Here is a 14,388-nt window from a genome sequence, read left to right on the forward strand (position 1 = left end):
AAAACTCACCGTCGTCTGTTTGCTAATAAAACTAACGCTACTTTCATGCATGACAGTCACAGGTGATAAACGGTGAAGCACGTGAAGGACAGATTAGAGGCACGATTCACGAACACTCTTCAAGGTCCACATTAATTTGTGCGTGTAGTAATTGAATGTGTATACATTTTGAAAGCACTGAATCGATTCATTAGATTCTTAGCGTTTTGAATCGACTACTGACCGAAGTCGGCGATTCACGATTCAAAAATCTTGTTTCAAGATCGATTCATATGAATCGTCAGGGTTTGTAATCGATGCATCGAGAAAACGAGTGAATCGTTACACCCCTAAAACACTATGAATCTTTAGAGTTTAGCTGCCATGTTTCTGCACATTGTTTCGTGAAGAACACGTCCACAAAAGGAGTTCGCATTCAGTGACGCGCAGATATGTTTATGTGCATTCAGGCCCTTTTTGCGAATAGCCTTTAAGTCTTAATATTAAAATTATGTTGCATAAATAACGAAGCGTATTCTATATGAAATTATGAGTTGAATCCCACCGATTCAAAACTTGCTATCAAATGCTCACTCTACTGGTCGTCTTCAACACGTGCAGCTCAAAACAGAAATGCAGAACATTAACTGCTAACGTTTTAGACTAACGTTATAATGAGAGCACTATTGTAAAAAATAATAAAAAATAAAATTGTTAATTGTTATGGTTTCGTCGACATTGTGTTAGCTATCTGTTCATTAAAACATAAAACAGTATTTACCCCATTTATCTCTGCAAGTTGTTTGTTACACATTTTCCCTGTGTGTTAACATCAGTAATTATGTTAGTCGAATGTCTGACTTGACTCTTGTTAATGTGTTTTGCCGCTCCCCCAAACATATGATTCGACTATCAGTCGAATATCGCCATGATTCGACTATGAAAATCCTTAGTCGGAGACACCCCTAATATATATAAATATATATCATTACTCCAGTCTTCAGAGTCATTTTCTGCTCAAGAAACATTTCTGATCATCATTAATGTTAAAAACAGCTTGTGCTGGCCAATATTTTTGCAGAAAACATTTGCAATTTTTTTTTTCAAGATTCTTTGATAAATAGAAGGTTAAAAAGAACAGAATGTTTCTAATTTCTATTATTTATTTATTTTTGTAAAATATATAAACAATTTCTTTTGATCTATTTTATGCATCCTGCTTCATAAAAGTATTCATTTGTTAAAAAGAAAAGAAAGTAGAGAAAACAAAGCCTTACTGAATAGTAAAAAATAAATAAAACCCTAATTCTGGCTAATTCTAATGACGTGTTTGACTAGAAACAATACGAATCACTAAAATAAAAAGAATGCTACATCAAATGCTTTGTTTTGTTATTTTTATGCCAATTATGTTTTTAAATGATCAACCATATTTAATAACAATGTAGTTAAATACATATATATATATATTTAAAGTCTTCGTTTAAATATTTAACTGAAAACAATGGCATATTTCCTTCAAGTACTTGCATCGTTATTTGACGGGCAGATTGCTTCCTTGTACATGAATATTAAGCAATTAGTTTCCCAGAGCATCTAGTCCGGTCACAAGAAATCAATATTCATGTGCCAAACCCTGGCTGTCAGCTAATCAGGCAGGCCTACAGAGCAAACTAATTAATATTCATGAGCCAAGCCTTCGCTGTGGCAGTGGTTGTGAACTCACACCCAGTCTGTGCTACGGATGGAAGAGAAAGACTCCCATTCCGTCTTTTTTCAGTTGTGATACTAGCCTTAAAGGGTTTGTTTGAATGTGGATTTCGATCAGTTGAATGTGTTGAACAGTATTGGCCAGCACTGCAGGATATTCTCCACGTCCCTCTGACTGTACGATCACCAACACTGACCGAAGGTGACAGACGTAAAGCCTTCACTTCCAAGCATGTTTTTTTAATGCGCTCTCATTGAAATTTCAGCAGATGGCTCCGAGGAAGACCTACTAGTGGTCCAAGCCTTTCCATTTATAGATTACAACGTGAAGTCTGCTGGAGACTCAGAGACTTAGAAATGACTTTTAACTTCTTCCAAAGTGAAAGACGTCAGCAGCCTTTTTCTCATCTCTTCTGGAAAAAGAAGACCATTTTTTGCTGTAAGAGTGACTCTGACTGTCATATTTCTTTCTTCATTTATGGCCAAAGACAGAGAACACTGGATCACCAGAACAACAACACAATGTGTGATGTTTTAACACTTCAAGAGTCATTAGTTAACACTGGCTGAGTGTTAATAATGTCAACTCTTTCAAAAGAAACATCCTCTGGGCGGGTGTTCATTTGAACTCTGAGAGAAGCTTCCAGCAAACATTTCTTAAAGAGGTCATGAACTGCCTCCGTTTTTATTTTGCACTGTTCTCTGAAGTCCACTTCTAATGTTATCAAGATTTTAACATCAAAACATCATAATTTAGTAATAAACTATTTCTTCTGCCGTATCAAGCAACGAAAGACTCACTGCTCTTCTTGGGACTTCGCTAACTTTAATAAGAAACAAAGCAAGTTTAATTCTTACGGTGAAGACTATGTTGTTTTATTTTACGGTTGATTATTCAATTTCTGTAGTATTCTTGTTAGCTGAATACTTTAGACTTCCATAAAATACTTTAACAGTGTGTCATTTGTATATCCTTTTTATTGTCTTAGACCTTTTTTGATTGTTTTTTTTGGTTGTATTGATAATAGATTAATTATTTTCCAATTTTGAGGAATTTTATCACTAATGTGTGTCCCATGTGTCTTCAGTCTCTGAGGTGTATTTGTAGCAGTAGACCACTACATCGTATGGGTCAAAATTATTGCTTTTTTGTTTATGCCAAACATTATAAGGACATTAAGTAAAGATCATGTTCCATGAAGTTATTTAGTAAACTTCCTACCATAAATATATCACAACATTTCTGATTAGTAATATGCACTGCTAAGAACTTCATTTGGAAGACATTAAAAGACTATTTCCTCACCATTAATTTATTTTTTGCACCCTCAGATTCCAGATTTTTAAACAGTTGTATCTCAGTCAAATATTGCTCTCCTAACAAACCTTCCATCAATGGAAAGATTATTTATTCAGATTTCATTTTATGTATAAACTTCCTTTTATTTTTTATGTTTGCCAGATTCCTCACAGTGCTCGTCTGGGTGTGTTTTCTCATTGGCTGAGCGCTCGTGTGTGTGTGTTCTGATTGGCTGAGCGCTCGTGTGTGTGCTCTGATTGGCTGAGCGCTCGTGTGTGTGTGTGTTCTGATTGGCTGAGCGCTCGTGTGTGTGTGTTCTGATTGGCTGAGCGCTCGTGTGTGTGTGTGTTCTGATTGGCTGAGCGCTCGTGTGTGTGTTCTGATTGGCTGAGCGCTCGTGTGTGTGTGTTCTGATTGGCTGAGCGCTCGTGTGTGTGTGTTCTGATTGGCTGAGCGCTCGTGTGTTCTGATTGGCTGAGCGCTCGTGTGTTCTGATTGGCTGAGCGCTCGTGTGTGTGTGTTCTGATTGGCTGAGCGCTCGTGTGTGTGTGTTCTGATTGGCTGAGCGCTCGTGTGTGTGTGTTCTGATTGGCTGAGCGCTCGTGTGTGTGTGTTCTGATTGGCTGAGCGCTCGTGTGTGTGTGTTCTGATTGGCTGAGCGCTCGTGTGTGTGTGTTCTGATTGGCTGAGCGCTCGTGTGTGTGTGTTCTGATTGGCTGAGCGCTCGTGTGTGTGTGTTCTGATTGTCTGAGCGCTCGTGTGTGTGTGTTCTGATTGTCTGAGCGCTCGTGTGTGTGTGTTCTGATAGTCTGAGCGCTCGTGTGTGTGTGTGTGCTGATTGGCTGAGAGCTCGTGTGTGTGTGTTCTGATTGGCTGAGTGCTCATCAGTGTGTGTTCTGATTGGCTGAGCGCTCGTGTGTGTGTGTTCTGATTGGCTGAGCGCTCGTGTGTGTGTGTGTTCTGATTGGCTGAGCGCTCGTGTGTGTGTGTGTGTGTTCTGATTGGCTGAGCGCTCGTGTGTGTGTGTGTTCTGATTGGCTGAGCGCTCGTGTGTGTGTGTTCTGATTGGCTGAGCGCTCGTGTGTGTGTGTTCTGATTGTCTGAGCGCTCGTGTGTGTGTGTTCTGATAGTCTGAGCGCTCGTGTGTGTGTGTGCTGATTGGCTGAGAGCTCGTGTGTGTGTGTTCTGATTGGCTGAGTGCTCATCTGTGTGTGTTCTGATTGGCTGAGTGCTCTCTGTGTGTGTTCTGATTGGCTGAGTGCTCATCTGTGTGTGTTCTGATTGGCTGAGCGCTCGTGTGTGTGTGTTCTGATTGTCTGAGCGCTCGTGTGTGTGTGTGTGTGCTGATTGGCTGAACGCTCGTGTGTGTGCTGATTGGCTAAGTGCTCATCTGTGTGTGTTCTGATTGGCTGAGTGCTCGTGTGTGTGTGTGTGTGTGTGTGTGTGTGTGTGTGTGTGTGTGTGTGCGTGCAGATTGGCTGAGTGCTCGTGTGTGTGTGTTCTGATTGGGTGAGCGCTCGTGTGTGTGTGTGTTCTGATTGGCTGAGCGCTCTTGTGTGTGTTCTGATTGGCTGAGCGCTCGTGTGTGTGTGTTCTGATTGTCTGAGCGCTCGTGTGTGTGTGTGCTGATTGGCTGAGAGCTTGTGTGTGTGTGTTCTGATTGTCTGAGCGCTCGTGTGTGTGTGTGCTGATTGGCTGAGAGCTTGTGTGTGTGTGTTCTGATTGTCTGAGCGCTCGTGTGTGTGTGTGCTGATTGGCTGAGAGCTTGTGTGTGTGTGTTCTGATTGTCTGAGCGCTCGTGTGTGTGTGTGCTGATTGGCTGAGAGCTTGTGTGTGTGTGTTCTGATTGGCTGAGTGCTCATCTGTGTGTGTTCTGATTGGCTGAGTGCTCGTGTGTGTGTGTGTGTGTGTGTGTGTGTGTGCTGATTGAGTGAGTGCTCGTGTGTGTAATCTAACCTCCAGTCCATTTTCTCCACCAGGTAGGCACATATTAAAAAGCCTGTGCGGTTGAAGCCATGCGTGCAGTGAACGCCTGCGGGAGACAGAACACAACAGTATCACACATTACTCACACAATCAGTCTGGACACACGAATCAAGTCTATCTCATCATTTCTGGTTATTTATGCGGTCTGTGACCCCTGATGACAGAAGCAAGCCCTTCATCTGTGGACTCACTGATACATGTATTAAATACGCAGCGCTGAGTGCTGAACTCTGGTCAAGCCAGCCGCAGCTTGCACATAGCTGTGTGAACTTATTAAGATAATTACAGTCATCAGCAGGAAGTGCGGAGGGATGTGCTTCTCAAGTGTTTCTTTCAAAGAGCTGGCCTTTTGTTTCCAGTTTGCCGCTTTTGCAACAGGGTAATATTCACAGAGTGAAGAAAAACAGTGAGACGCAAAGGCCAAAGTCGTCCATATAGAGCCGCAATATACTGCAACTGATGATAAACACGATAAAAAATAAAAATTAAAACATGCAGTTGTGTGTATTTTTGTGAGCCTCCTACAGTTAATGAGTTCATTCAGTTGAGTGGATTTATATTTTGTAAATATATGTGTCAGTGGATCAACCGAACACATCGAGTGGTCGACCGATACTGATTTCCAACATGTTATTGAAACTAAAAACTTGAGCACTGGAATTTGTTTTATTTTTATTCCACAGTATTTTAACTTGATCATAACTGGACTTTTAACTTGATCTTTAACTTTAAGCACGATGAGTTCCTGACATTAACCCCGTCTACACCAGTGTCACAGCAGAGCGCACAGAGCCCATTCAGATCAATGATGCAGTCAACCCCGTGCTATTTCTGACACACAGGCCAACGATCAGATGTTCTTGCATCAGTCCTGATCCTGTCCTTCTCATCCTAACAGACTATCAGGAGAAGTGTTGATGACAGCTGACGGAGCAGATAAACACAGACAGATCTGAACATCTCTGTCCTGATCACGGCTCATACTCTTCTACAGGCAGTGCTATCTAGTATACACTGATGGGTGCCAGGCTTTACGAAGCAATTCATTACTGGAATTTAATTATTAAGGGATACTCTGATACTTCTGATGTAATTAAATTAAATACTGATTGGAACAATTCGGCAACAATCTACAATGTATATAATTTTTTTTTTTTAATTCTCTCTCTCTCTCTCTATATATATATATATATATTTTTTTTTTTCATGTAACATTTTTTTATGTCTGTACCTTTTAGTTTTATTTAGCTAAATGTTACAATATTTTAGTCAGTAACAAATTTGGATGGGTTGTACTGTTCTGTGTTTGTGCGTGTGTGTGTGTTTGTGTGTGTGTGCGTGTGTGTGTGTGTGTGGTCTTTGTCAGGAGAGATTCTTTATGAAAAAGCATCCATCATTGTAATGCGTGTGTTCAGTCATCAGTCTGCGAGCTGCGTTCAGCCCACTGTCAGCCCAAACTATTACAGAGAAAAACACAAAGCTTGTTCAAAACATATGCAAATGAGTTCTGCAGAGCTTCCTGCTTCCTGCACTGCAGCGTGAAAGACTCGACGCTGGAGGATCTGATCCCTTGGGATTCACCTGGAGTTCTGCACACAGCGATCAACACATCTCACATCCTAGCCTAACTGAACACATCATGGATTAAAAACAATACACATCAGGAAATGTATGAGGCAAATGTAAAATCAAGTGAATTTGAGTGACGTGACAGGACAGAAACCAGCAGAAGAAAGTCACGCTCCTGTCCTCGACACGGACTCGGCCTGAACTCAAGAGAGCAATTCTGTCCAAACAATATTACAGAAGAAAGGGTCTGTAATAAGAGTCCTCCTGAACGCTGTTAATATCTGAGCTGCAATTACAGGAAACGACTGGTGGAGGTTATTACTGTCAAAAGAACCAGCAATAATTGATTAAATCTTTTTCATCTTGTTTTATTTTTATGCATTTCTTAATGCACACTCAAGGATGCATTAAATCAAAGAAAGAAAGAAAGAAAGAATATCAGAGTGATTTCTGAAGATCATGTGACACTGAAGACTGGAGGAATGATGCTGAAAATTACATTTTACAGTATAATCAAAAAATATACATTAAATTGTAATAATATTTCAGAGTATTAACTAATAAACTATTGTTGTCAAAACTATTAATCACATCCAAAAAAAAGTTTATGTTTACTTATGTATGTGTGCCATGTAGATTTATTAAGTATATATAAAAACACACACATTCAGAGCATATTCTGAAGACATTTACATGTATACACATCTTTACAGTAACTGTTCTGAACAGTGTGCTCAATAAAGATGTAAAAACTATATTTGAGCAGACTGTCTGAATGTTTCTAGTCGTGACTCAAGACACAACATTTTATCACCAATTAATGCAGAATTCCCTCCTCCAACTCTGTTTATCTGCTGGTGGACATTACCCAACAGCCAACACAGTCTAGGAAAGGTTAGATGAAGGAGAGGTAGTGCGAGTCATTACATTTAGAAGAACAATTACAGAGACAAACACTTAGCAATGTCCGAGTCTCTAGACAGTGACTGAACAGAGACCTGAACGCTCCTCTGATGTCTGAGCCTCGACGGACCACTTTCAACCGTTATTCGTACACGGGACGATCTACTTCAGCACCTCTGAGGGGGTTTACATGCACTGTCATGATGTGGCATGAGAAAACTACCAAACACAACACAACTGCACTGAAAGAGCTGAGGGAACGGCACTGGGGATTATGGGTAGTGATCTTCCATTAGATGGCAGCATGGGAACGGCATAAGACCAGAATAATCACCACAGACCCTGTCCCATAATAAAGAGTCAAGAACAGGGAGCTGTGGTTGATGCTGTTGGCCTGACCATAAAACCAGAGGTAAATACAAACGGCAATACATCAATGAAGAACAAACAAGACACTACAGTAATGGCCCTATGGTACACCCAGTGCACCCGACTCATTTTCCCATCCTGCACTGTGTTGTTTAAATAGCTAATGCATTTGCACCCATGTGTTTGTGCATTGACGCATTGCTTTTTTCAGAAACTGATAATAGACAGCACCACAGACCAACTCATACATAAAGTGCACCTATAGGCAATGGCGAACCCAACTGGCTTTTAAACGGGATGGGAGATAAGACTCCGACTGGTTTATTGCACATTACAAAAAAAACACCCATTACTCATAAAGAGAATAGGCACAACCCGCTCAGACCATGCGTCAGGCGCGCTAACTGTTTACCCGTTATTAAACTAGCACACGTCCTGACTGCACCTGCACCGTGTAGCATGCGCTTAGCTGCAACAAACACGGTCAGATGTCGCGCAGCTTCTCAGAGAACACCGGCTCTGCTCATGTCAAATCACACAGGTGTACAGATTTACCGCAGATCACAGACGAGATGTGCGGTAAATATCAGCCCACACTTATCGTGCACGTACTAGAAAATCACATATAATGCATTGCTAAATCATTACATGTTAAAGTAACTCATGGTGAACTCAATAACAGGATTTGACTTTAGATCTTTTTCTGTAAAAAGTTACGTATTTAAACTGAGAAATATGGGACGATGTTCATCATGTATTAGATTTTTGGCTGATATGCGACTCACTCAGCCGATTAGTGAATACTTTCTCACGCCATTGGAGCATTAATAACTATTCTTTATAGAGAGACATCATGATTGTGTTTAAAAGCTGTCCATGTCCTTCATGTGGATTAATGCTCAAGAGTGTCCAAGAGAGGAAAAAGGCTCTTTGAACCAAATATCATATTTCTGTCAGATATGTTGTTTCTCTGACAGAAAGCCAAGCAGCAGTTGTTCATGGCAATAGTTTAGTGTTGTAAACCGTTTTTATGGTTTACTGAAGCATACGCTACTCTTCTGTACGTTGAACTTCACAAGTCATGTGACGATCTGAAACACCTACACCGACTGAGAAACCACACCAAACATAAAAAACATTCAGCTTTCTACGAATAACCCCCTGGTGTTCAATCATCACAGATGTACAAGTACTGTGGATGATCCTGGTGACACTAATTCAGCAGAAATCATCTCCACACACATTAAACTAGGACACAACTAATGCCTGATGGACAACAGGAAACAAAAGTACCAGGATGCACCACAACAAGCTGGATTTGAAACAATAGAGAGCGAATCATGTATTAGACACAGATTTACATTTCTTGCTCACGCCATCAATCTCTTAATTCATTTGTGTTTTTTCTGTGTTTTGATGACTTCACTATTCTTAAACAGATGTGTGGAGTATTCCTGACATTAAAGCACCAAAACTAAAACCTGAGGAAGAAAACACTATGTATTCTCAGGCTTTTACGACAGACGCAGAAGAGACTCCCTGGCATCAGCATATGATGCTCAGTCCTTGATAGAAAACTGTTTTTATTGTAATTGATTGCTGCGCTCGAAACATCATTACTGCAGTCTTCAGCTTCAGATGATCCTTCAGAAATCATGATTTCATATCACTATTAGTGTAAACAATACTACATTTAGATTTAACAACATTTAAAAACAACAAAGAACAACATTCACTTGAAACAGAGATGTTAAGTAACATTATAAAACTCACTTTTGATCAATGTAATGCATCCTTGCTAATTATTAACGGATAAAAATGTACTGACCCTGAGGTTTTGAAGGGTAGTGTGTGTGTGTGTGTGTGTGTATATATATATACAAACACATCCATATTCATCTATATTAAGACAAACAACTCCCTCTAAGATTTTAGCAATAAAAACTTGATCTACTGTAGCTTTAACTAAGATCTATTGTGTGACAGTGGAAATCAACAGTGATTCAGTGTGCTTGCAGACTGTCACACCACAGCGCAGCTAATTTAGTTGATTTAATTGAGCTAATTTAATGTGATTTGGTCAATGCTCCGGGGACCAGTAACAGAGATCTGGGGCTCTCTCCCTGTGACCCTGTGCTGTCAATCACACTGTTGCCATGGTGATAAGGATGACATCACAGAGTCCATCTCTCCAGCAGCAGTGTATTAGACACGACTCAAGAGCGCCTCCAGCAGGACACACTCACCCTCGCTGACCAGAGTGTCTTTAGTGCCAGGTCAGCATCTTAGGCTACTTTCATGGCAAAAACTATTCAAATAAGGGCTAGTAAGATATTAGAAAGAAACCGTCAGGACGCATTAAATCAATCAACAGTGACAGCAAAGAGATTTACAACGTTGATTTTAAATTAATGCTGTTCTTTTGAATTTTCCACTCATCAAAGAATTCAGAAAAATTAAATGATCGCCGTTTCAAACAAAAGAAATTAAGCAGTGCAACAGTTTTTAACATCGGAATTATTTCTTTAGCGGCAAATCCGAGTCATTTCTGACGGTTTGTGTGACTGGAGTCATGATGATATAAATTCAGCTGCGCATCACAGGAATAAATCACTAAATATACAGCTATTCTTAATGATGATGATATTTCACAATACAGTGAGAGTGTATTTCTGACCGACTGAACAGGATGTGTATTTCACTGCTGTGATCCAAATAATTTCATTTATGTGACAAAGTTTGTGTTTTCCACTTGTTACTGACACAGTCACGTTGATCTGAGTTAAATATGAATGTCTTTATATTCATATTAAATATTACATTTCAAGAAACATCATTTAAACTTTAATTCAGCCCTTAATAAAACTTTATTCACTTTAGTTAGTAAGAAGATACTTCTGAAAACAGGTTTTATTTATACATTGCTGATTTTAATTTATTTAAAATAACTAAAAACATTTATCTTTTCTCTGCGATAAGAAAATTACTTTTTTTTGTGCAGTCAAAAACACTGTGTTTACATAATATGTGTGTGTGCTGTGTGTATTTATGATGTTAATATTTTCTGAATAAATGCTGTATGTGCGTGTATTTATACAGACATAATAAATATACAAAATGCACACACACATATATAACGCAAACCAAAACGTTTATTTAGGACGCGATTAATCATTTGACGGCACTAGTAGAAGTCTTCGAACCAGACGTGATCTGAAACATCATCCAAAGAAGAGTACATTTGCAAAAACAAACAGCTCAAAAAATATATATTGTGCATCCCAATTAATCTCAATCAGACTGCAACTAGTTGGCTCATTTTGAATAGAAAACTGAATAAAAACATAAAATAATGAAATGTTATCTGTTTTTGCAAATAACCTCTTCAAATGATGCAGATATCGGTGGTTTTTGTTTCTGTTTCTGATCAGATCTCATCACTCCAACATCCTGCGTCCATAACTGCACATTAAATATGAAATATACTCAGCACAGCATTTCCACTTCGTATTCAAACCCGCCATGTGTTTAAACCAAGAACCCCTGCGGTGTTTGGTGTAAAATCATATAAAATACATGCACAACTATATTTGAGGAGAAGATTTGTTGTGGAATACAGCGCAGAAATGATGTGGAGGACCAGCACATCAGGCCTGGACAGGACTCAGCGTGCTTCACTAAAACACATGAAGCGAATCTCTCTTACCGATGAGCTCTGTGGGGGTCTTCTGGATGAAGTGCTCACACAGCCTGATGAACATCTCCGTGGTCTCCGCTGCGGGACATTCGGCATGACTGAACGAGACACAAACACAGATGAACAGAACAACATCACCATTTCACTGCACCAAAACACTCAACAAAGCGGCTTCATTCTTCGTGCAGGGGTAAAGGGACACATTTTGTGCTACATTTCTTCACACCGATGCACTCTTTCATTTCACCTGAAGCATATCAGGCCCTAAATTCACTCAACAGTTACCCAGTTTATTTTTATTTGATTTGTTTCAGAGCACGCTGTCCGATTGGTTGTGTTTAACATCTAAGCAAGAGAAAAACATCTGTATTGTCTGATAAATGTTATGTCATTTTATATTTATGCCCTACCCTTATATATATATATATACCCTCATATATATATATATATATATCAATCACTGAGCATCATTAGCACAGCTACCTTCACTGTAGAAATAAAAAAGATCATCTGAAAGAAATATATATATTTTCATATCGTGGTGTAAAATCATTAATCGCATCAAAAAAAAAAGTTTTAGTTTATGTAATATATGTATATATACTGTGTGCATATTTATTATGTACATATAAATACACACATGCATGTATACATTTCAGAATAATATTTTATGTTTATTAAATATATTTTTGAAATATAAATGATATGAATATAAATATAGATGTAAATATTTTCAAAATGTAAACTGTATGTGTGTGTATTCATACATACATAATAATGTACACAGAACACACATATTATGCAAACAAAAACTTTTATTTTAGATAATATTTAGATGTTATAATGACAAAACCTAGCTGTGACAAAACCTAATGCAAAGCAAAATTAAGTTCTGAAATGAATCAATGAAATACTGATGTCTACTACGCCCTAAACCGAAGACTGTAGTGTACACCACAAGTTTTTAAATGCATATCTTAAATGTGTGATACGAGTAGACAGTTCTGGACTGAAACTAGTAACTTAACAAGCGGATAATGCTTCAAATGCAAGAAAAGCAACACAGCTTTCGGTTTCTGTAAGCCACATACCCTTTGCAGGCAAGTTTGACGTATTTGATTCCTTCTTGTTCGATCTCTGCTCGGTCGTAGAAGCGGCTGGTGTTCGTCAGGTCCACGAGCAGACCCATCTTCACCTGACCACAGCGTCACGTTAACATTAATCAGTCAGAAGAGCAGTACACACACGCTTACAGGGAGCGTTAGCACAACAAGGAACATTACAGTTGTTCCGAAGTGTCTTTCTTCTGTAGAACACTACAGAAGATATTTTAAAACATGAGGGTAAGCAAGACAGTTGACGGTAGCCATTGACTTCCATAGTATTTTTTTGTATACACCATGGAAGTCAGTGGCTGCCCTCTACTGTTTGATTACCATCATTCTTCTGTGCTCAACAGAGTTAGTTTGGAACAAATTATGGGTGAATGGAGGAAGACAAAAAATTTTCATTTTGGGTGAACTGTCCCTTTAAGAGGATGTCCATGTACCTTTAAGCTTTTGAGATAGTTGGACAGCATGCTGGGATGAAACCGGTTCTCCTCCGGGACTTTATCATCATAGCGTGGTCCAAGCATGGTTTTCATGGGCAAAAATTTGCCTGCAGAGAGAAATCATCATGACATGTCCTTTAACTTAATGAACACTCACAATGATGAATTGACACAGTAAACATTTACAAAGACTATTCCTGAGATACAATGACAGTCGTGTAGCAATTTTTATTTTAAAAAGGCTATAATAGTTTACTTAGTTTTTAGATGCAAAAATTAGTCATAAAACATACTATATTTATTAAAAAATAATAATAATTTCAGGGAATAAATTAATTTAAATGTTTTATTTATTAAGTCCGAACTCATGTATATTAATTAGGTCACAGCCTCCAATGAGATCGAGCCTTCTCATTAATATTTATTAACTATGCCTTCATCATAGTACTATTCGTTAATCGCGTATGGCTCTCAGCAAATCAGCAGACCGAACGTAACATGACGCGATTAATATTCATGAATCAAGCCCGCGCCGATCCCGCCTTTTATCCAGTGACGTACTTGTGTTGACCTGCGCGTAGTGAAGCTAATCTGGCTAGCCACTCAGTTAAAAACCATACAAAACAAGTTTAGAGAGGTCCTTGTGTCTACTTTGTGGTTGTACATGTTCCTAATTAAAAATACACGTTGTTAAGTTAACACTGGTTTATTTTGGCACATGACGCAGTGCAATGTTAGCCTTGTAAATCAGTGCAATGAACAAGCACAGGCTAATGGCTGCTAAATAAAAGCATTGGGTTTTAATCAGGTTTACTGAAGCTGCACTCACACAGCTCAGCGCTTGGGTACATTAATGCTCTTTAATATTCCCCTAACTCTAAGAACACAACTCATTTTTTCGTAAAGAGCGAATCTGGGTTAGCAGAGCAGCGTTGTTGACAGCGGTCTAATAGCTCATGAGCTCACCAGCCACAGGTTGTCCTCTTCTGGGACAGTTCTTCCATCGCGGAGGCGCTCCGGTTTGAGCCATGCTCCCGCTGAGAGCGAGCTCGAGTCTGCTGTGAGGATCCTCGCTGATCCGCTGATGCTTGGGCCCTTCGGTTCACACACACCCAGCACTGTTAGCGGCGCACGGCTTTATCAAGAGACTCTTACTCGGTCAACAGTCATGAGACGAGCTCCATGAGGCGTCCGCTTCTCAAAGCTGCTCAGAAGTAAACAGTTATTCTCCACGGAGCCCCGCACTTCTGTGCCTTTACCACAGACTGTAGTGTATGTTTAACTGAAACAGGCAGCAGTGACCGCAGGCGGCCTGCAGGGGGC

General features: G+C 39.5%; 1 protein-coding gene across 1 annotated transcript in view; it reads right to left on the reverse strand.

The window, feature by feature from the left end:
- The window catches only part of rngtt (RNA guanylyltransferase and 5'-phosphatase), a 108,667-nt gene extending 94,292 nt beyond the window's left edge, over positions 1–14,375 (reverse strand). Inside the window, exons 1-5 of the mRNA XM_026194970.1 lie at positions 14,032–14,375; positions 13,063–13,172; positions 12,605–12,708; positions 11,523–11,611; positions 4,946–5,021 (exon numbers count right to left, since the gene is read on the reverse strand). Of these exons, the coding sequence (XP_026050755.1) occupies positions 4,946–5,021; positions 11,523–11,611; positions 12,605–12,708; positions 13,063–13,172; positions 14,032–14,095 (443 nt within the window). The 5' untranslated portion in view covers positions 14,096–14,375. The remainder of the gene's footprint in view (positions 1–4,945; positions 5,022–11,522; positions 11,612–12,604; positions 12,709–13,062; positions 13,173–14,031) is intronic.
- Positions 14,376–14,388: the final 13 nt, after the last annotated feature.

This window comes from Carassius auratus, chromosome 20 (genome assembly GCF_003368295.1).
Source record: "Carassius auratus strain Wakin chromosome 20, ASM336829v1, whole genome shotgun sequence".
NCBI lineage: Eukaryota > Metazoa > Chordata > Actinopteri > Cypriniformes > Cyprinidae > Carassius > Carassius auratus.